The sequence below is a fragment of the Saccostrea cucullata genome, unplaced genomic scaffold (assembly GCF_032062105.1).
Source record: "Saccostrea cucullata isolate Sc308-1 unplaced genomic scaffold, CSIRO_AGI_Scuc_v1 ctg1121, whole genome shotgun sequence".
Lineage (NCBI taxonomy): Eukaryota > Metazoa > Mollusca > Bivalvia > Ostreida > Ostreidae > Saccostrea > Saccostrea cuccullata.
The window spans coordinates 54,077-78,412 of NW_026934208.1; the positions used below are offsets into that span (position 1 = coordinate 54,077).

Below are 24,336 nucleotides of genomic sequence, written 5' to 3' on the forward strand. Positions count from 1 at the left end.
CCGCCTTACGTCCATCTATCCTTCTGCCATATGGCATTATAGTTTGAAAATCGTAAGAGGTATCGATTTGATATTCCAGATTTTAATAGTTTTATATAACTATATAACATTTTTGAGCTCATAAAACTGTTTTTTTAACTGATTTGTAGTTATCAAATTAAATAAAATTTAAAAGGGAGCTTTCAAACGAAATTGATCGTAATTAAAATGAGGTTGTACACTGAAATTAACAGTTACACTGCAGAGTCTTTCAAGCTATAATCTGTATGATTGTTGATGAAAAAAAAAATTATTCTGGTATGATAAGTTCCTATGAATTTCATTTTATTGAACGAACTGTTGAGGGTAGAGCAAATATATTTCTATAATTTGATTGTCATATTATATTTAAAAGCTATTCATGACAGTTTTCATATTCTTAATTTTTTTTGGCAGGAAAGTGCAAAGTTGTCAGCGTTTTTTGCTTACCCATTTCATAGTTTATGCTACGGATATGCAAATTATCGGCTGACAACATTTACATTTATTTTCATCTTTAATGATGTTATTGCAGATAACACATGCGTTCATTGAACACTTAAGTTTAATGATGATTGTGCTAAAAGAAAATCCCGATACCAGTATGTTAATACTGTTGTTGACAAAGCACGTTCGTTCAAAGTGTAGAGGAAAGCATGATAAATGTTGATTGAATGAATTGATTTTATTTTCTCGGATGTGTGTTAAATGAGCCGATAAATCAAACTGAAGTGTTTGTTTAAGGCAATAGTGCATAGAAACTAATAGAATTATGTTAACATATATATTTTTCCTGGAAAGCAAAATAAAACTAGGCTGCAGGCATTAAATATTTCATTTCCCACTAGTATTAAGGAACCAAAGATGTTGGCATTTTTGCCTTTTAACACAATTTTTTTTATTTATCTTAATGAAGTTATTTGCATAAAGATTTTGTTAAAATATGTTCATGGATTTCCTGAGGTTTAGTTTGAGAAAATGATCATTGTTATATAATATTTGACTACATATTTACAGTCTGTTCTTAATAAACAAATAAAATTTTATAAGTAGAAATTAAAATGCATTTTATGCTTATTTGATAAAAAAAATTGCATTCATTTTTTTACATATGCTTTCATTATAATCTCCTACAATAGCGGAAACGACGACTACAAACGAAGAATTAACAACAGCAGCGATCCAAGAAACTACAACCACAGTAAATTCAATGAGCACAAGTGCACAAGATACAACTCAATTGACAACTCAAATTGAAATAACAACAACGATGGCACAAGCCGAAACAACAACAAAGACACCAGTAGAAACAACAACAACAATGGCACAAGGAGAAACAACAACAACAATGGCACAAGCTGAAACAACAACAACAATGGCACAAGCAGAAACAACAACAAAAGCACAGGCAGAAACAACAACAAAACCACAGGCAGAAACAACAACGATGATAGCACCGGTAGAAACAACAACTATGGCAAAAGAAGAAACGACCATCAAGGCTTCAGAAACAACTACAGCAATGCCCGCAGTAGATACTACATCAACGAGGGCACCAGCAGACACAACTTCCATGGTACCAGAGGAAACAACAACAAAAGGGGTCCAAGAAGGGACAACAACAATGGCAGCACCAGAAGATACGACAACAGCAGTTCAAGGAGTAACAACCACAACAAAGGCGCCAGCAGAAATGACAACAACAGTTGCACCTGCAGAACCAACCACTACTTCTGCTGATGGAACCACAACAGCGAAAGTTCCAGAAACAACTACAACAGCCCCAGCAGTAGATACCACGACAACAACAGTTGCTCCCACAACCACTGGGGATAGGTGTGCTGGTGTTAATTGTAACAACGGCACGTGTACACTGTCTTCCAGTTCTTCTACTGGATATGTTTGTCAGTGTTACTCACAATACACGGGGGACTCTTGTCAGTTCGGTAAGGACATTTACCATTCCTTACTTGTAGTGAATTGGAAATATGGATTCATAATGTTTGATTTTAATTTAATTTCTTAACTATTTGTGTCTCAGCTGAAGCCATGTATTCTCAATGGGGTGCCTGGGGAGCATGTGATCAAGATTGTAAAGGTGGGGTTAAGAACAGGACACGAAGCTGTACTGACGTCACAGGTGCAAACCGAGGCTCTGACTGTGGTGCCGATTTATTAGAAGAAACAGAATGCGAGAATTTACCAGACTGTGTCGGTAAGTCTAAATGAAACCACAAGGGGAAAAAAAGACACAAAAATTGGAACGCTGGATTCAAATTTTATTTCGTGTTTATCTTGAAAACTTTAGCAATATAGAAAGTTCCTTCCACTGTTGTGTATGCAATTTTGGTAGCTTCACAAAATGTTTATCTCAAAACTTAGTGTTTTGATTGCCACTTGTGCCTATTTTCTATCTAGGAGCAAAGGGTTCTTGCTTGCCTTTGTTATGCTTTATCTATAACTTCATATTGTGAAAAATACATGTGACATTGTATTATTTAGTAACGACGAACCCCTGCCAGGACTCCGTCAACCCCTGCCTGGCTGATGGGGTAGACCACACGTGTCTGGTGAAGAGTGACGGGTCGTTTCGTTGTTTGTGTCAAGAGGGTTACATCAACGACAACAACAACGTCTACTGTACCAGTGAGTACAGCAGATATCGTAATACTAACAACAAAACAAACAAAGCAAACACAGCAATGATAAAATTCACAACAATCGGTGTCTAGTACACGTATACACGTAAAATGACAAAATCAGCAAGTCAATTGCGTTTTGTTTAAGAAAAATGATTAAAGTAATATGAGTTGCAACTTTGACGTCGGAGTTTTTTGTTGCAAAATTGGAAATAACTATTTCAACGACAGAAAAAAAGGTTCATTAACTTCTGTTGTTCACAATTGCGATGGAAGAACTATTTATAAGCTTTGATTGAAGCAAAATTACATTATATTATCGTCCTGTACAACAATTGTTTCTTATATAAACTGTATATTGGATTGTACTTCTGCTTTATTTTTGGTCTAATTGATCACAAAGGTTTAAGTTACATACAAAATTATCATAATATAACATTTTAACAGTAAAATGAAAATTTCAAAAATGCAGCACATATTGCTTTAAATGAAATAATTTGAACTTTTTTTTAGTGGAAAATAATATATAAAAAATGAGAACACAAATTCCTAAAAGATATTTAAACATTCAGATGACATAATAACTGTGAAAAGCTCGTCTATGATTGTAATAGCAACTAAACAAAAAAACTAATATGATGAAATAATTATAAAACACTGTCATTCTGCAAAATTCAACACAAATGACAAAAATATGAATAAAAGTATCAACTATTTACACACCAATATGATAAATACTTTACCCCATATTAACTCTTTAACAAGCAGACTTTGGAACAGGGCAATCATCCAGATTCACTTAAAAACGAAAGTATAGTTATAATACATTAATTAATGAACTATTTCAGATGAAAACGAGTGTACCAGGACGAACAACGACTGTAAAGACGTGAACACGAATTCTTTTAAAGTAGGCGTGTCCGGTTGTAAGGATACTATAGGAAACTACTCCTGTACCTGTCATAGCGGATTTACCTATAGTACCGATACAAGGACCTGCACAGGTGCTCTTTTAATATAATGTACACTTTGGAGTCAGAATAGCATGTTTATTAGTCAGAGAATACTTCATGTAAATGTATAGAAAAAAATATGCATTAACTTTATTGATATTTACAGATATCAATGAATGCAGTAGCACCTTGACAAACAATTGTGACATCCCGGAGCGGGCCACTTGTACCAACACACCTGGCAGTTTTACCTGTGCCTGTAAATCAGGATATCAGGGGGCGGGGACAGTGGGGACATGCAAAGGTATACCTTTCTCTTTGCTTTGATTGCATCTTTAATTTCTTCTTCACCTGTTTTATTTCCATTTTATATAAAGAATTTTGCAAAGTCATAAATATTATTTTACTTTTTACTTTTCTTACCAAAATATATTAATTCGTCGTATATTTGACAATACACATGCGATGACACATCTTTATGAATTCTGGTATAAATAGTATTACGTGTAATTTAAAAAGTGCAATAAGATACAGACCCTAAACCGTGCTACTACACCACTTGAACGGTACGGTTCGGTACGCTTTGTGCACGGAACGGTACGCTTTGTGAACGGAACGGTTCGTTTTGAGAACGGTACGGTACGCTTTGTGCACGGAACGGTTCGCTTTGTGCACGGAACGGTACGCTTTGTACACGGAACGGTTCGCTTTGTGCACGGAACGGTACGCTTTGTGGACGGTACGTTTCGTTTCTTGCACGGAACGGTTCGTTTTGAGAACGGTACGCTTTGAGAAACGGTATGTAAATGAAGTGGGCGGAGCATGTTAGCTTTAATTCTTGATTGGCTGCTTAAAAATTTATTCATTTTAAATGACTTTTGAAGTACTTAATGCATGTATATAATTATATTTCAGCTATTTACAAATTAATTTCTAGGTTTCAATTTAAACATTTTACACTACAGCAGTGAAGGAGGAAAAATGTAAAAAAAAAAAAAAAAAAAATGAAAGGAAGAAAAAAAACATCCCACCGATGTCTTTGGCATTATGTATAGATATGCATTAATATATATAGAATTCGTAAATATTTCTGTATTTAATTTTTACGTATGCTGACCCTTCATTTGAAAAAGGAAAAAATAATTTTAAAAATGAAATATTTTTTTACTTTAAAGTAAAGTTGTAACATAATTAAAAGGAATTAATATATACCGGGTATATACTTGTTCTAAACATATAACACTATGCACAGATATAAATTATTTTTAATTGATTGATCTATAGAAATAAATATGACTATTCCTGCTTCATTTTTATTCCCATCGTCGGAACCCACGGGTTTTCTCTCCGTTACACTGCATTTGTTAAATGCAATGTAACGGAGAGAAAACCCGTGGGTTCCGACGATGTTTTATTCCTAGTAATTAGATATGTAAATTGTTTTTTTTAATTGTTATCGCTTAAACGTTTGCTTCAGAAGAGAAATATCAGTAAACAAAATAAATACAAAAATCAACAGCAGACACACGAAATTAATACAATAAGTTCCGAGCGCTTTCTCGTAACAAAAAACATTCTTTTCACAGACAAGTATTTATGTTTTCAATAATTTTTTCAGTGTATTAAGTAATTATTTTTAGAAGTTTTTCTTTATTTTATTAAGTTATTCTATTCTTGTTAAGGCTGTAAAAATATCGTGAGAGAGAGAGAGAGAGAGAGAGAGATGCAAACCCTTAAAACATGTACATTATCTGTAAAAAAAAAAATAATAACTTGTATTTATTCTCATTCTTCGTTTTATTTACATCGCCAAAGTCACAATTAATCGGTCTATGATGCTATTTAATCAACCCATTTACAACTATTGTGCAATGAATAATCCATTCTCTGTACATGCATGCTGCCGCATGAAATCCCCGTGCATCACCTAGCTGTCAATCAAAATGGCATGACGCTAGGTGACCCTGAAAGTCTGTTTACCCAGGAAGAATTTCTCCTGTGATTTGAAACATTCTTTTGGTCAGTTCATAGTTCACACCTGTCTAAAAAAAATATTGGGTCACAACCGGAGAAACGGGGGAGGGGGGGGGGGCGTGTGTTTAAAACACCTTTCAAATTATTTAGTTCTGACCACATCAAGTGTATTAAATCACTCAACAGACATCCAGCAAACTCATCTTCCAGGTTTCACCACAACACTGATTACAAATTTACTTCCTAAATTATCCCTTTTCAGACAAAAATAAATAAGCATGTATCCCTGAATTATAATTTTCTTTTTTTTACAAAAGCACAATTTAAAGCCACAAAAATTCGCATAAGTATCGCCTTCTAGAGAGGGGGGGGGGTAACAAACATAATATGGCTTGAAAGACAATTGATATATTTTATTTAAATTTCATTTTATTTGGTAAATATAATCTTTTTTCAGACACTTATAAAAATGTTTCCTGTAGATTATGGTTAATTTTAATTTACAACAACGTACCACTTTGCAGACTTTTAAAGAACTTTTAACCAGCTAATTCGTATTGCTTTCTAGAAAGGGGATGGGGGTACAGTGTAACAAACCTTATAATATTTTCATTTTTTCGCAAACTGTTTTTTTCTTCATTTTTTTTTATAAGATGTATTTCAGAATGAAGTACAGAATATTTATACTGCAGTTTGCACATTTTATTTGCAAGAAATTCGGCTGGCGATTTTTTTTATGCAGCGTGAAAGTTGATAACAGTTTTATTAGTAAGATTATTATCTCTCTGTTCAGTAGAAATCTTCATGTTTACCGCATGTAATATTTTAATCCATATTTTACATGATTACAGATTTTCAGTGCAAGTATAACTGCATCAATGATTCGCCTTATATAGTAAGAATCTTAACAGAATTAATGTGAGAGTTTAATACGGATCTTTTTTTTAATTTGACAGTTTATATATGTTTTAAAATTCTTACAAAATAATTCATTAGTAAAATCACGCATCTGATATGTACTACATATGAATGCATACTTACGACAAAAACGATCTTACGACAAAAACGATCTTGTATCCGATAAGATTTTTATAATTTAAATGAGCAGAATTAAAATCAAAAGTAGAGACAACCAGGGAATTAATTCATGAAAGCGTGTTCTATCTTAGTGGTATTATAGTCTATTGAACTGTGCCCCGTACGTGTTTTGCGGGAAAAACTCGTGGCCTGTACTGTACATTTGACCACAAACACAACCAGTTGATTTGATTTATAGCAAATAAGGAATCGTCTCACACTCTCTCTAGTTGTTTTGCAGTTGTCGTTTGCTTCGAGTAGTTTCCTTATTTTTACAGTTGAAGATCCAGACAGACGATACTTGATAATGGTGTTTCCAACAGGCAGACACAACCTCCGTCCTCCTTTCACAGGCGCCGTAGCGAGAAATAAACCAAAATGACTTATTTGGTCATTATACGATTCAAAAATCATTGGGGGCGTGGTTTGCATAATTAACCAAAGAACGGTACGGTTCGTTTCTTGCACGGAACGGTACGTTTTGTGGACGGTACGGTACGCTTTGTTCACGGAACGGTTCGCTTTGTGGACGGTACGGTACGCTTTGTGCACGGAACGGTTCGCTTTGTGCACGGAACGGTACGCTTTGTTCACGGAACGGTTCGCTTTGTGGACGGTACGGTACGCTTTGTGCACGGTACGGTACGCTTTCTGCACGGAACGGTACGGTTCGTTTCTAAGGTGTAGTAGCACGGTTTAGGGTCTGTATATTCCAGCAGTCATTGCTTTTCCACACTTAATGTTTTTAAGATCTTGTACTACAGTGAAACCTGTCTACTCTGACATGCGCTGGGAGACAAATTTTGTGGTTCAGAATAGACAGGGTGTCGGATTGCACAGTGTAAAAAATCATGGAAAATAGTGAAATGGGAGTGAAATTTAATGTCTAATTTCAGAGAGTGACGGATTACACAGCTGCCGGATTAGACCGTTTTCACTGTATAATTATTCAAAAGTTTTAAGCTAGGCATTCAGCTCTTCTTCTTTCTCCCTCTCCTTTGATTTATATATGACTGATGCAGTTTGTCTTGATACAACTTTTTCAGAGACACGATTGATGTCCCATAGCGGACACACTATGCTGAGTTCCAATGATGAGTACTCCCCTTACTTCTTCCCTAAGTTTGCTATACCCTTCGGGACTTATCTGTATCCATCATTCTATGTAAGTAAAATATTACCTCTAATATGGGATCAAAGATTTAGCATATTACTTTTATTCTAATTTCTTAATTAAACGGTTAAATAGCCTTTGGAACACACAATACTCAACAATAATAAGAGAAAACCTCATTATCTGTTATTTAAAGATGCTTTTTACTTATATTAACGTTAATAGATACTTTATTTAAATTAAGAATATTTTGATAAATATATTCCATTTATTAGTAACACTGGCATTTAAACATTAAGTATGAATGTGCTCTTTCTCCCCATATTTTATCAAACTTATTTTTACTCAATCTTTGTTAAATGTAAAAATTATTGGATTCAACATCATATACCGTATAAGCGGAAATTTTAGCGAGACGCAAATTTAGCGATTTCTACCTAAAATCTGGTATTTTATTTCTAACGAGAAGTAATTTTAGCGATTTTAAAATGCTAACTAAAGAAACTATAACCAATAATACGCAATTAATTTTTAGCCATATTTAATTTTAGCGATGTCAGCTAATATAATGCCAAAATAAAATCCTCGCTAAAAATTCTACTTATGCGGTATGTAAGAAACAATAAAAATTTAAAACAAAATGCTTATATGAATTGAACTTTGAATTTGCAATTCTAGAATTAGAGCATTCTTTATCTGTACTCATGGTGTTTGAAAATATTTATAGTTTACAAGGAGTGGCTTACTACTATTTACTACAATCACAAGTGAAACTGTTAGTACCGGAAAACGGAAGTCGTTTACAAATCCCACCAAGTTCGAAATTGATGATACCTTCCAAGAAAAGGCTGCTGTTGCCCCCTGGTGGTCAAACATGGTTATCAGTTCCGGGGTAAGTAGGGTTCCTTAATGTAGGAAAGTGGCGATAACGGACATTTTCCAAGCCCTCTCAAATAATACATATCAGGAGCAGTGTAATAGCTGACTTCCAAAACATGTATCAGAAGTTGGTTTGGATGCAATGGGGAATAAGCATCCTGCATTAGACGCAGTGTGCTCCTTTTCATACAGGGTATTTTATGTTAAGATAAAATAAATCTATGATTTGATACCAATTAATATTTTTTGGTGGACAAAAATTCAAATTCATTTTACCATAGCTACTTCTACATGTTTTTATTCCAATTCAGTAAATCTCGTTTCATCAAGAGGCAAATTTGTCTAATTTCAATGAAGAGTAATGTCATGTTTAATGTAATAATTATCTGTTATCTATCAAAAATGTCTCTATTTTAAAGAAAATACTTTAAAAAATTAGTTCTGTTTTAATTTTGAATTAATCAAAAGTTTGGAAACAAGTTCTTACAACTTTCTGGTTTCTCTGTTGAAGAGGGCCAGCTTTTGATGAGACGGAAATATCATATTCAGTTATCTTTAGTTGGTCATTCACAAACCTTTCAGTGTCATTGCGTTGCCTATAAAAAGATTTATCCAACTCTTAAAAGATTTCCCCTAAATTCTGGATCATTTACTAGAACCACATATTCTTCGTCTTTTTATAGTTCTTGATATACTTTGATATACATTTCATTCAATATGCCTATTCCTACTTAGGCGGAATATCCTAAATTAATTAATGCAATATTTTTTTTTTAACAGGCAAGTACAAGTAATGGAATGTATTACAAAGAGTACTCACCTGAAGTGACGTCAGAGAATGACGTTATGGTAGCCAAGGCAACAGAAATTGCCGGGAAATTTAGTGTTACTGGATTTATCCCAAAATATATGCTTGTGATCACATGGTACAGGATGGAACAAAATCAAATTCCGGCCACTCCATCTCAAGTAATGTACTAGCATCATTTCGGTTGATTCAATTTGGTTGGGAAAAAATAATGAAAAATGAATATATCTAATATATTATCTTATAGCTAAGTATTCTATAATCGATGCATATACTGTTCTTATTTTTAAAGGGAAAAAAGTCTTTTAGAAATTGTTTTTTTTTCCTTTCAAATATTTTCCTCAAGACATCAGAGAATGTATTTTTTGGCACATTTATACCCATTGACTGTTATATAATTTCACTCCTGTTTTCGTAGACTGTGACATTCCAGCTCATCTTGATCACAGACTTCATACACTCCTTCGTCAAAGTTACCTACGAGGACAGAGAGATGAAGTGGAAGGTTCTGGATTCAGTTGGGAAATACCCAGTCAGGATTGGTACCCTCAAACAGGGGGGCTCTGCCTCAGAGTACGCCCAATCTTACCTCGATCTTCTGAATGACGCTGCAAACAAGCCTAAAATACAAAGGATAGACGATGTTGTCATTTCGCCAGCTACAAAGTAAATGATCTATATCTAATCTTTTTTTCATGAAAATTAATTGTGACACTTTTTATGGAGTAAAATTGTTAATCTTTATGCTTCATGCAATCAATCTTTTCTAAAGACAAATCTTACCGATCTGGACCCTTCCCTGAAAACTAATTACTTACATACAAAAACAAAAACATAAATATTTCATTCCTTAAACCATTGAATAATTTTTGCACATTTTAAAAATTGGGTTTCCTATATTTCTTATTGTTAAAGAAAACATCCAAAGTTTCAGTTTCATATTTCACCTCTCGGTCTGTTAAAAATAAGTACTTAGAAGAAAAACACTGTTTTGAAGATATATAAACTACAATTTCTATGTCACATAAATTCAAATAATTATTTTCTTTGTTCACAGTAAAGGCCGCTCCTACTATCGCCTGACAGAGACGGTCCCAGTTGATCATCCGGGTCTGGTGTGTTCAGAGTGGATAACCACTGATTCCAACGACAATAATAATCCTGTTGTGAGTGCAGATGTACATAAGTGTCCACCCAGTCTACTACAGAAAACAGACACTCTAGTGCAGTACATGGACGGAGGGATTCCAAACTCAATGACGTGTTTTGCTACGAGAAGCGCCATGTCTTCTACATCAAGCGATGCACGCACCATACGTTGTTGTTATGACAACATCAATAAAGGATTGGTTCTAGATCACATGTTAGCCAATGGGTTTAACACTTACAGGTAAAAATTGTATTCTGTCCCACAGATTGAAGAAGGAGGTTAGTGCAAGCCCTGTTTGGTGGTGTAAAATTAAGAAAATCATGTTAGATTCCCGATTCCAATTTATTCCATTAAAAGATGACGATGACGAGAAAGACTACTGTCGGATACTGTATTTTGACCTTATAGATCTTAGTTCTAAGATCAAACATTTGCAAGAAACATACCACATTCTTCTCGTCTTTCAGGCGTCACTCTGGACTAGCACAAGATAATGCTGACAGTATGTATAGGACTTGCTGTTATGCCAACAATATGTTCGCTTCTAAGGACGACCTCTGTCAGGGATTTCTAGAGAGACGCCCAGTCTGTACATTTGATAATTTTGTCGCCAGTGGAGCCGGTAGGTCTAAAATTGTTCAATGCTTTATTAAAGCTTGTAATACTGTGTTGAAAATTGTTTTGTAAACGTAAAATACAGGCGGGAATTGGAATAAGTGTATCTTATGTCTGAAATAATGTGTCCTATAATGAATTTCAATAGAAATGCAGTTATATGATGACGTTCTATGATTTAATTATTTGGCAGAATGTGCACTTTTTTCATACAATAATTTTGCAATTATTTTCACAATGAATGAACTTGGATATGCCCCTTTATCTGATCATGACCTCTCCTAATTTAAAAAGGCCGTGTATGCTCTTCTCCCGAGTTATTTTGTTTAAGTACACTTTAAAAGAATAATCACACTTTCTAATCTGTGCGTACGATATAAAACAATTCATAGGATAATACTGTAAGTAAAATATATTAATTGTCCAAATTTTGAAAGATTTTTCATATTTTTTTGCTTTTACAGGTGGTGCTTTGGGAGATCCCCATCTGACTACTCTAGATGGCTTGTCCTTTACCTTCAACGGACACGGGGAATTTGTTTTATTACGGACTTCAGAAGTGGAGGTTCAGGGAAGATTTTCACCGTTAGAAAAAGATGGTGTGAAAAGCGCAACCTACATTAGTTCAATAGCTGGTAAACAAAGCAGCCCAAGCAGTGACAAGATTGAAATCCGCCTTAATTCTGCTAACGATGGCGCAGGTTCGTAAATGTGTTTGCTACTTATAGTGATTCACAGTTGTTAATTATGCTAATAAATTAAACATGAAATATAAACTATAAGGACCCATTAGTGGACAAGGTATATTGGTTTTACGCCCAGAAGGTATCTTTGATATGTTCCTAAAAGAAATGGACTGGAATATAGATTTTACATATGTAAACATTGTGAAATCACTAATTTTCATGGGGGTTTAATTTTCGTTGTTTTCGAGGAATGGAGAGATCCACGAATTTATAACCACAATGAAATGTAAAATTTTATAAGCATTACTACTAAAACAAAATTCCAACCACGAAATCAAATCCCAATTAGCCAATATTTTTCCCTCAAACCTTGAAAATTTGACCCCACGAAAATATATGATTTTCCGGTATGTTAATTAATATGCCTATTCTTAAAAATTTGGTCGCAAGAGGGTTCTTATCCCACTGTTAGACGTGTAGACCAGTCCACCAGATGGAACTGCTATAGTCGGGGTCTAGTGTCGCTGTAAATACTGGCTTGAAATACCCCTTACTGCTCAAAGGCTTTAGTTGCCAAATTCAGGTCCAAATTTGCAGCCCATCAACTGATTCTAATGTGAATTTATCTAAAGCTCTCGAGTATCTCACTTTAAATGTATTTGCAATTTTACTCTCAGGTCAAATTATTCATACATTTCATGCAACCTAGATACATCTAGTAAAAACACTTTTAAAAAGCAAAATAACTTAAACAATATGTGTATACCTGGTAATTAAATACTTACAGACTATTATAGTATTTTAATAACTATACATGTTGCTATGAATAGAAATCTTGAAAAATGGTAATCTTCAAAACCCTGACCTGTCTAGTGATGTTGACTGGCTTGAAGTATCCATCAGTAAGTCTGAGGCAAACAGTGTGCCAACCTGGAAGATGATCTTTAGTGGTGGACTGACTGCGGGGGTGCAACTGAAAAATCAAATGTTTCAGCTGGTCATTGATTCTGATGCCAAATATAAGGGTGCCTTCGAAGGTATTTATAATTATATTTTCAAAAAGTTGCCACATTGAACTACCAATTTAGACAGTATTTTATTATTGAATCAAATCGTTTATTTTCAGCATTTTAATGATAAAAAATGTATTCAAAATTGAACAATTTATCCCCAAAACCCTAGAAGTAAAAACAAACAACAACAATTATTTTCTTTCATAATTAATGATGGTCAAACACTCATTCTACTTGCCTGGACCTTAAGCGTATTAATTTTCAGGACTCCTGGGTAACTTCAACGACGATACTACAGATGATTTCAAAGCACCAAATGGGTCAGTGACGTCATCAACCTCTACAGAAGATGTAATATATAACTACGGAAAGACATGTAGGTAGATTTTGTGCATTTCCACGAAAAATTGCTTCAAAAAAAGAAGACAAAAAAGCATTTTGAATAAAATGTTCAAAAAATATGAATAGTAAACACCTTCTATAATGCTGTCTGTCTTTTTTGGCTTTACAGGGCAAAATACTGAATCCAGTACCTTATTTACATACAGTGGCAGTGACACTTGGAATACTCATATCGACAACAGTTACACACCTGTGTTTTTCAATCCTGACCTTACCGTCATGTTTTCCGATGGCAACAAACGATCAACTGCCATTAGTACCTGTAATGGCGGAGCCTCAACAGACGACAACCCAGAACTTCGGCGGGAATGTTACTTTGATTTTAAAGTTACAGAGAATGCTGCTTTAGCTTCTTCTACTTCTGAAACAAAGAATGCGCTAGAGGAAACAAAATCCACGCTAGGTAATAGTTATGAAACATATTTTATGAAATTTGAATTTACTAGGGTGGACCATATATGCAGGAAAACTAAATATAGGAATTTTTGTTGCAATAGATTTAACCATCCCTTAAAATGTCCATGGGTAATTATTGTGCATTAATAAGCGGATCTAATTTCATATTAATATAAATCAATTATATTAAAAACTGCAGCATATATAATGAAGGTCAAATAATGTAATGGATTTTTGTTCACAGCTAATTACCCACCAGAAATAAATAACGGAAATGTTACATTTGAAGTGTCTGTCGGACAGACATTTACGTTTCAACTTGACGCCACAGATAAGAACACGGGCGACACCATTTACTTCCTGGTAAATGACGACGCGCCCTCTGGATTGACGGTAGACAACTCTACCAAAATCCTGACCTGGTCAAATATTGCTGACATTAACAGTTCGGTGATTCAGATCACTGTCTCTGATGGCAAGGCGCAGTCATTCTGGACGCCAAAAATAGAGCTTTGTAAATGTCAGGTAATGTTAAAGGTTAATGATTGACTAAATATTTCAAATCTGAAAAAAAGATAAAAAATGTTGATGGAAAAGGGTCAGCTATATTTATTATTCTCTTTTGTCTTTTGACATTCGGCTGATCTGATGCTCAAAATCAGTACATTGAGTTTCACATGTTTCAGCAGATCAATTTAATGAATATCAACAGCTTCACAGTTAATCAACTTAATTATAACAGCAGACAATGTTTGAACGTATTTCATCCAAACACCCTTTCAGAACGGTGGCCGGTGTGACTTCAGTGTTAGCAGTAGTAATCAGTTTGTTGTCGTCCCTTGTGTCTGCCTGACTGGATACGACGGAAAGTTTTGTGAGAATGACGAGGATGGGTGTGCAGATAGCCCCTGCTGGCCGGGGGTGGACTGTACCGATGTCTTGGCGAGGGATCTCAGCACCACTCCCGCTGGTTACACGTGTGGACCGTGCCCGACTCACCTTGACGGGAATGGAATAACATGCACAGGTGATGATGAAAAATATTTTCGAACACCAACATGGAATGTGGAAAAAAAATTAAAATATACAAAAACAATTTTAACATTATTTTTTTTTTGGAGAAGAAACTTACTATGTTGCAAGGTATGTTTTTATAGCCCATGGAAGTAAAATTCGCTTTTTTATCTCTTCGTTTTAGTCCTTTTATTCATATGATTCTGAAAAAGAAGAAGGGTAACTTGATAGACAATTATCATCAATGATAACTTTACTGAAAATTTAATGGGAAACGGGGGAAGCTTGTTTTAAACGTTAAAGCCTTTAAACATTGTACAAATATATTGCGAATTGTAGAAATATTTTTTCTTCGTTAATTTGTAGATAAGGATGAATGTGTTAAAAACAATCCTCCGCCATGTGCTCATAACTGCACTAACATCCCATTTGGATTTACCTGTTCCTGTGCTGATGGCTATGTGCTAGGTGGAGATGCCAAAAGCTGCTCTGGTGAGAAAGAATTTAGTAGTACCTGAAAATCTTTGAAATCATCTTTTCAGTCCATGATACTATTAGGCAGCGAGGAGTTGTTTATTTGCTCACATGGTTTTTACGTATTGTACTGAACTAAATGATGCAAATTAAAGATCCCCTAGTTTACATCTAAATGTTTAGTATTGATAATTATTGATTATTGAGAACATTTCAAAGGGAAGGTTTTCCCGATCTCCTCTCTCTGATCTTTTCAAATGCCCCTTTTTGTACTGATCACAGTCTGCGCATCATTGATTTTTAACATGATGACCGTTTGCATTCTTCACATTTCATATTTGTATATTGATATAATAATGATATTTGAGTCATATCCATTGTATGTTCGCAGACAAGGATGAGTGTTTGACAAATGCTGACCAGTGTGATGATGCAACAACAACCTGTCTCAACGACGTCGGCGGGTACACCTGTCCTTGTAAAACAGGGTACACAAGGGAAACAACTTATGCTTGTACAGGTAAGTTTGTATGCTTTTGAATATGCAAGTCTGTCAAAAGGATGCATTCATCTTTTACCTAATGTAAGGATACAGTATGTGTCTGACCATTTCATGTTAATAGAAATTTCTTGGTAATACCTTTTTAAAAAAGAAAAAAAATATATATCTAGGGACTATTCCTATGTATTGCATATTAATTAATAGAATTAATACTGAACAAAATTTGCAATCTTTTTAAAAGTGTGTTGATCAATCAAACGCTTACCAGTCTGCATGTGTGTAATGGTTTGAAAATGTTCACTGTTCTTTCTTAGACATAGACGAATGTTCCGATTCTTCCATCCAGTGCCCTGCTAATTCCCAGTGTAGGAACAATGTCGGAAGTTACACATGTGTCTGTAACCATGGATACCGCAAAAATACCCAGACAAATACCTGTGAGGGTAAGAGACAAATATACAGTCAACAGCAAATTGATTCAACAAAGATAATGCCTATGAATTATATTCAATTATAAATCATATTTCACACTTCTTTATTCCCAACTTCTAGATGTGGACGAATGCGCAGGCTCCAACAATTGTGCTCAGAAATGTGTGGATGGAATAGGAACGTACACATGTGATTGTAACACGGGATATAAACTGAACACAACCGACAAAGTCAGCTGTATACGTATGTTTATATATCACTGCAGCTAAAAAATACCTTAAAAATGTCTCCTTTGAATATGAGGCGATAGTACCATGTAGTTTCGTTACCTTTAAGGACCGATGATACAAACAAAAAATAAATGCCTGGATTGGTATATATTTTTTGGCCTAATTTCATTGCAAATGATGCAAATAATAAATTTCTACAATATAAAGAAATTGTAAACCTGCTGTGATGTTCAGAAGTCTGCCCTTCTGAAACCATCCTTATTAATCTACGAGGGTTGTCCCGTAAAATCGTGGACAAGTTGTCTAGCGTAAAAAATAAACATCACTGCGTTCTGAAATTTTCACTATTATTTAGTACATATTTTAGTAATATACACAGTAAATTTCAGATAAATATATGCATAAATAAACAAATTATGAGATTTTATGCCATGTATTGTATCACCTTACGGCGCAAGGATTATAACGTCAATGTGTCTAAAACAGTGTCACGTTTTATCTTTGCTGAAAATGAAGTTGGATGAGTCCGACTTAAATTTAGGAATTTCATTGATACACATTCTTTAGTCTCCATAAACAATCGAAGAACCAATTGGCACCCTCATGCGATCTTCTGAAGATTTATTAGTAAGTTACGGACAATATTCTCACCATAATTCAACTAATAGAAAATCTCATATCGGCGGTCTACTGTGACGGCGTCTTTTGCTATTACATTAGGAGTTTCCTTATGTTTTGTACTCCCCAGGGACTCGATCAAAAAAAAACTTCGCGAAGAAAACTCTTATTTCATTTTTATACTTAAGATATGGTGACTTAAATATTTTTATAATCTTTTTTCTTCTATGGTATTTCAAGTCTCTAAAGGTGTCATTACAACATCGAAATAAAACGGAACTGTTCTCCGGTGCGCCGTAACGTCATAAAACGTCGCCATTTTTCGTGTATTTTGTTTACCACTTTCCCATTTCGAATGCTCGAGAAACTGCCAAAAATTTACCAAATGCCTTAAAATTTTTACAAAGACTACAAAATTGATTGTGGAATTGAATTAGGATAATTTTAATCCAAATCTTATGTATTTAAAACTTTTATTTTGAATTCAAACTTGTGCATTCTTTAATGAAACCTTGGTTTTTTGACCGCCGTAGAACAATACCTCGTGCACATTCAAGCATAACAAAATCTTTATTTTTGCCTATATTTTATTAAAAAAAAAATATCATGCACTTAAATATGATAAATAAACATGAGACAACTTGTGGGTCTCCCAATTCTGTATATTGGACAAAGAACTATGAGTCAGGATTAAAGTTTATAAAAATTTATTAATGCTTGTTGTATTTAATTTGCAGGATCTCTTTGAATAATTATCCCTATTTCTTACTCCCGTAGAAATATTATTTCTCTCCCAGAATGGGAATAAAATATTCTTAAATGGGAGAAATAAGTTTTAGGGAATTATTAATATAAATTTATAAAAGTATTTGTCTTTTCCCAAAATATTGGGAGTTCTTTACAATACAATTATAGTCAGGTATAGTTATGGGAGAGTTATTTTACCTCCCACTAATTTTCTACCACAGGCTAATTCAATATAAATAGTAAAAAGTAATTTAATAAAATATGTTACAAAATTCATCAGCTCCCAAAAATTAATTAATAAATTATGTAATGACAATTACCCAACGACTATCTCTCCCAGCCATGCTGGCGATATGATTCTGGCAGTCGTACTAACCTATTCTCTACCTAGTCTCAACCTATTCTGACTGTCAGTCGATTTGCGCTGGCTTATATTGGCATCGGGCTCGATTGTCGTGACGTCACGACAAAGCGAAAATACCCGCCATGTTTGTTAGTTGATATGCTGCCATGCCGATCGAACCGACGAAAGGAAACACGCACCCTAGGGCGCGGATAATTACTGCGGGAAACATTGATAATATTTATCGATGATGAACTTTGTAAGCCTAAACAAAACAATCTTAAACAGTACAAGCATGACCTGGGAATTAAAGACGTCGAGGAAATTCGGGTGTCACTAATTACCGACCTCGTCCCAATTATGTACTTGGTAAATATATAATTGTTAATGGAATTAAACATACAAATAACGAAACATAATTTGTCGCTTTGTAGTCCAGTATATTGCAGGGAGTTCTTGTCTAACTTGTACTCTGTATTTCCACAGAAAATGTTACTCATAGTAACGGGAATAATTACGGAACCGTAACAAACATTTACTGAAATTTTCAGCTTAGTGTGCCCATTACTTTTCTGAGAAAAACGCTTTGTCTACGATTTTACGGGACAACCCTCGTATACAAATATTATTCACTTTAAATGCCATTTTTGTGTAAATTTGAATAAAAAATTAAAAACTACGCGGTGAAAGTTATTCATTTTATTCATTTAATTTAAAGTTCTTATATTCAAATTTTTTGATAAAAGTTTGTTTGTATCATCTGTCCTTAATATGATTTGAATGTACGGTTTTTAAAACTAAGGAAGTTCATCTTGTAATAGGATGAATTCACTTTTTGTTTCAACAATAGAAAGTATGAATGATGAAATGCATTTTAAGAAATTTATTTCATTTCATGAGAGTTTTAGAACAAGGAATTTGAAGAAGTATCGAACTTAAAGAATAATTAATAGTATCTATAATTAATAAAATGTACTCACTGCAGTTCTCAAACAAGTTTGATTAGTTTTAGATCTTTCAATGTGGTTGTAAATACAATTAAACATTAATATTACGATTTTTAAAATTTTAACAACAGCTGATACTGAGTGCTCACAGGAACAGAAAAACAATTGTGATGGCGGAAGTGATAAAGCGTCATGCGCAGTCTCTAACGCACAAGTGTACTGCGTTTGTCCTTCTGGTTTTGCTCTGAATGGCAGCAATTACTGCATAGGTAAACCTACAACGAAAAATACACGAAATATATGTCCGAATAAGTTAATTAATTGTACCTTTAATGTTATGTTATTTCTTTCTTCAATACGCTAATGATGAAGGGAGTAAGCAATTTTACACAATATTTTGAAAGCAAAATATAAGAATTTTGCAAGAAATTTTAAATGATTTTTTGGCAATGAATAAGTGATTTTTTGCACTATGAGACGTAAATCATTAAGATTGTTTAATCAAAATATTATACCAAAGTATCATATATTTAAGGAATGAAGCTTATTTCAACTTATGTTATACGATATAACATAACTTGGGGCAGTTTACGCTTTTTTTATAAACCGCTTCGCGGTTTATAAAAAAGCGTAAACTGCCCCAAGTTATGTTATATCGTATTAACATAAGTTGAAATAGGCTTCATTATTTATAATTTAATTTCAAGTGTAGACAATGAGACAATTTTTTCATTTTTTCCTTCGAAAAAAGGCTTCAAATATCGCATATTTTTAAAGTTAACGTCAACCGGAATAATACGTTTTTGACGTAACTAATTATGACGTAGGCAAGTTATATTATACAAAATGGATAAAACCGTTTAACCAATCAAATGACATGTTACAACTAAAATTAAATTATTTTAACATAAAACAATCTTGAACTCGGTTATTTGACAATTAATTCTAAGACCAAACGTGTTGCATAGCCATCTATCTTTCCATTTCGTTGTTAGTTTCGTAAGAAAAAACGACTTTCTCTGATAACATCATTGTTATTCATGTGCTTCTTATTAAATATGTTTCTTGCGTATCAGAATGATTTCATTAGGCATCAATGTTATAAGACTGAAATTATGATATATGAAGCAAGTTGCTTTTTTAGACATCGATGAGTGTACGACCAATGCTGACACCTGTGTTGATGCAACTAGCACCTGTCAGAATAATGAAGGGGGATTCCAATGCAATTGTAAGACAGGGTACACTAGACAGGACGCCTATACATGCACAGGTTGGTATAGCTGCCAAACTGTAGCGTTATGCATGGGTTTATATTCTAGACTTATAACTGTAAGCATTCTAGACCATAACGCTACAGATCACAAAAATGCAAATATTGTGCAATTTACGAAGCATTTCAATGCACTATAGAGTGGAGAAATACATCTCTATTACGCCGTAAATGGCACCATATATGCATTATCGGATCTGCAGCATTAGGGTTAATGACTAAAATATAAAACCATAATGCTACTGTTATGCAACTAAAGAAGGCATTATTTGATCGATATTTAAAAAAAAAAAACACTGCTATCTTATAAATAAATGTAATGAATCCATGTAAATTAATATATCGTTAGAATCCTTTCCTTTGTTATATTGTACGCTAAAAATGAATATGTGGTAGGTGGATAATTGTTAGCATTCTGATATAATTTGTGAAATATCAGACTGTCATAGAACTGTCTCAAAACAAAAATGTATTTTTTTTTAAAAAATTAAAAAGGGGGAATTCTAACGTAATTATTTTGCAAACAGCAAAGATTAATCTTCATCTTACTGTAAAACAAAATATCAATAAATAAAAGTATTCATCATCAAAAATAGGAAAAAACAATAATTCCAATAGGAGCTTTTACGTGTAAACGGAGTCTAAGAGGGATAAAATGAGACCAACCAGACCAGGTTAAAAAAAAAAACCCGTCTCCCTCCCGTACTTTCCGATCTTGTAATAAGCTTCTTTAACAACATACAATGATATTATGGATGTTTTAAAACATGTCCATACCAATTCAAAAGTATATAATCAGACGTAAAAACCACAGAAAGGAGACTTACCTGTCCTTTTAATTATAAGAGTTTCTACTTCGAGGTAATTGAATTTGTGTACCTTCAGTATCTGTTTGATTTCTTTGTTCTATTGAATTTAAGTTTAATTTAGATTCTCTTTTACGTATTTGTTCTCATTTCCAAAAAAACTTCTTTAAATTATTTTTATCATAATTTATTGCATTGTTTACACTCTATGTTTCAATTTCAAAATATTATTATTATTATTATTATTATTATTATTATTTCAAATACCTTTGACACTGTAGTTGTTTCTATACAGAGAGAAGTATTCCAGCATTCTTGAAAGAATTTCTTTCACTGTCAGTGGCACATTTATCTATTACTGAAATATCAAACTCTCAAAATAAATAAAAGGCAATGTTTTAATGCATGATATGATCTTTGCCTCAGGCAATATTCTGTATTATTTGTAAAAAATGAAATCAGACTATTTCAGTCACTTTTCTTAGACTGAAAACTGATAATTTTTCACTGGGAATTATATGAGGCATATATAGTTCTTGAAAAACTGCCCTTTCATTTACCCATCATATGTATAGGACAAAAGTGCTAATGACATCTTTGCTAGCCAACGGTTTTTCGGTCCACTTCGCTCCACAATGGATCAAAAACTCATGGCTAGCAAAAATGCATTAGAGACAAATTTAGAAATCTTTCAAAAACACGGTCTGGAACTATACTACTCTGTATTTTTAGTAAGCTACATCCATGTTGTTACTCGTATTTGAAATACCGGGTAATTAGATTGTTTGGAAAGGAGAATTAGGAGATTTTCTTATTCAAAATATGCGAAAATCTGACATAAATATGGCCTAATACATGTACATATTAAGATACCATACAAACAATCTTTTGAATGGTATTTCGAATGTAGATTAAAAAGAACAGAAAAATAGAAAACTTTATAACACATTCCATTTGCGATTGATAAATTTGAAATGAAACTAGGATTTACTAGAGGTACTGTGAACAATGAGCTCACTAAATGATACCCCCGCCTCCCATAATGTCCATGTGTTGCTATATATTGTTTTACGGTAATGTGTAAAGAGGAATAACTCGTCCTATCAAATGTTATCTAGAAGTTTCTATATCTGACGTCATAGGTAAACATATAATGGCAATGTCCATGTTTTGCTATGGGAAACCTAAAATACGTGTCGAATAAAAAAGTAAAATAGGAGGTGCACAATGGCAATATGTAATAAAGATTCTGTGAAAGTTTCATTAAATTTCACTCAGTAGTATAAGAGGAGTTGCGGATAAGAGATAAAGTGTAATACACGGACGGACGGACGACGGAAATCCCGATTACTATATACTCTCCCACTTTTCAAGCGGGGGGTATAAAAACATTGAACAAATATTCAAATGACATATCTACTAATTAACTTATGTTGCAATGTAATAACTTCTGATTACGATTAGCCTAGGTAAGGAATTATCGGAATTTTCAAAAGCAGACAAAAACTTTGCTTCAAATTCAGTTACTTTCCGTCTTTCAATTTGATTAAAATTAGCACTATATATAAGATTAAATGTTTTAATTGTTCATTTATCGCCATTTTTTGGATAACAATTGATTTTGGGGATATCATTCCAAAAAAGTCTGATTTAACACTGAATATCAGGCTGAACACTAATACTGCCCAGCCAAAGATATTATTAAAACTGCATGCAAGAACAAGAAATGACATTATAGCTACGTTTTGAATCTTTGTTTGATGAGAGAATCTTTATTTTTAGATATTAATGAATGCACAAATGGAACCCACGATTGTGATCCACCCGCCACATGTCAAAATAATGACGGAGGATTTGCCTGCCAGTGTCCTTCAGGGTACAATAAAGGAGCGGATGGTCGTACTTGTGATGGTAAGAATTACAGATCTCCGAGAATTGAAATGAGAAATTCATATGAATTCTAGAGATCGGAAGGTTTTTTGAAAAGTTTAAAACATAGGCACATTATTCATTGAGTTTAATGCCCTCACTTTGAAGTTTTGAAAATCTTGGATAATAAGAAATACATGTAATTGTATTTCGATAGTACACACATTCATGTTCCCCAACAATTCGTTGTAAAATGGTGTACTAGAATAAGTAATGCCTCCCTAGTCCTCATAATAAGAGAATGTTGATTGCTTATTTTTTTCATAAATAAATAATAACGTGAAACATTGAAACTCTGATTTATATCTCCTGCTTCAATCACGTATCTGCCTTTTAAAACTTATTAAAGTATTAGATATACAATGTATATCATTCAGATGTTCAATTAATTTAATTTAAACAATATTTTATTATGTATAAACATAACAGGATTAGACAGCAGGCACTGTCTATATAAGTCCTCTCCATAAGATGTTCAATTGTTTGCTTTTTATTTAAAGATATCGATGAATGTACCTCTGCGGCCACTCACGCCTGTGATAAGGTGCATGGAAGCTGTACCAACAAAGCTGGGGGATACGACTGTAGCTGTAACGTGGGATTTGTAGGCGATGGATACAACTGTGCTGGTATGTGTATGTTGTATACCGTAATTATATACCTCTTAGTTATATCTAAAACAGGTTTATACCAAAAGGAAAAAGAAACGAGAAAAGTGAATAGAGAAATTTTAATCAAAATTCGAAGAACGATCAACAAAATAAATATAGTGTTAAATAGACATACGAGGGTTGTCCGGTAAAATCGTGGACAAGTTATCTACTGTGAAAATTAATCATCACCGCATTGTGAAGTTTTCACTTCTCTTACGTACATACTATTTGAATATACAAATTTCAAATAGATATAATATATATGCATAAACTAGAGGTACTGTGAGCAATGAGCTCACTAAATGATACCCCCCGCCTCCCATAATGTCGATGTGTTGCTTTATATTGTTTTACGGTAATGTGTAAAGAGGAATAACTCGTCCTATGAAATGTTATCCAGAAGCTTCTATTATGTGACGTCATAGGTAAACAAAAAATGTTTTGCTCTGAGAAAACTAAAATACGTGTCGAATAAAAAAGTAAAATAGGAGGTGCACAATGGCAATATGTAATAAAGATTCTGTGAAAGTTTCATTTAATTTCACTCAGTAGTATAAGAGGAGTTGCGGATAAGAGAAAAAGCGTAACAGACGGACGGACGGACGGACGTACAGACGGACGGACGGACGGACAGACGGACGGAC

General features: G+C 33.7%; 1 protein-coding gene and 1 long non-coding RNA gene across 2 annotated transcripts in view; one reads left to right on the top strand and one right to left on the bottom strand.

The window, feature by feature from the left end:
- Positions 1-1,329: 1,329 nt before the first annotated feature.
- LOC134240135 (mucin-like protein) overlaps positions 1,330-24,336 on the top strand; it is a 38,145-nt gene continuing 15,138 nt past the window's right edge. Inside the window, exons 1-25 of the mRNA XM_062722238.1 lie at positions 1,330-1,964; positions 2,060-2,233; positions 2,521-2,664; positions 3,506-3,661; positions 3,777-3,914; positions 7,708-7,826; positions 8,503-8,667; positions 9,435-9,623; positions 9,881-10,128; positions 10,520-10,852; positions 11,080-11,234; positions 11,692-11,928; positions 12,744-12,950; positions 13,192-13,302; positions 13,438-13,731; positions 13,969-14,249; positions 14,508-14,751; positions 15,105-15,230; positions 15,604-15,732; positions 16,029-16,157; positions 16,267-16,389; positions 19,163-19,300; positions 20,176-20,304; positions 22,893-23,021; positions 23,540-23,668. Coding sequence (XP_062578222.1) covers positions 1,340-1,964; positions 2,060-2,233; positions 2,521-2,664; positions 3,506-3,661; positions 3,777-3,914; positions 7,708-7,826; positions 8,503-8,667; positions 9,435-9,623; positions 9,881-10,128; positions 10,520-10,852; positions 11,080-11,234; positions 11,692-11,928; positions 12,744-12,950; positions 13,192-13,302; positions 13,438-13,731; positions 13,969-14,249; positions 14,508-14,751; positions 15,105-15,230; positions 15,604-15,732; positions 16,029-16,157; positions 16,267-16,389; positions 19,163-19,300; positions 20,176-20,304; positions 22,893-23,021; positions 23,540-23,668 — 4,852 coding nt within the window. The 5' untranslated portion in view covers positions 1,330-1,339. The remainder of the gene's footprint in view (positions 1,965-2,059; positions 2,234-2,520; positions 2,665-3,505; positions 3,662-3,776; positions 3,915-7,707; positions 7,827-8,502; positions 8,668-9,434; positions 9,624-9,880; positions 10,129-10,519; positions 10,853-11,079; positions 11,235-11,691; positions 11,929-12,743; positions 12,951-13,191; positions 13,303-13,437; positions 13,732-13,968; positions 14,250-14,507; positions 14,752-15,104; positions 15,231-15,603; positions 15,733-16,028; positions 16,158-16,266; positions 16,390-19,162; positions 19,301-20,175; positions 20,305-22,892; positions 23,022-23,539; positions 23,669-24,336) is intronic.
- LOC134240136 (uncharacterized) lies at positions 8,791-9,599 on the bottom strand. The gene is made up of 3 exons (XR_009986375.1): positions 9,475-9,599; positions 9,142-9,250; positions 8,791-8,970 (listed from the first exon to the last, which is right to left on the bottom strand). It is a non-coding gene; the product is annotated as an uncharacterized LOC134240136 (long non-coding RNA).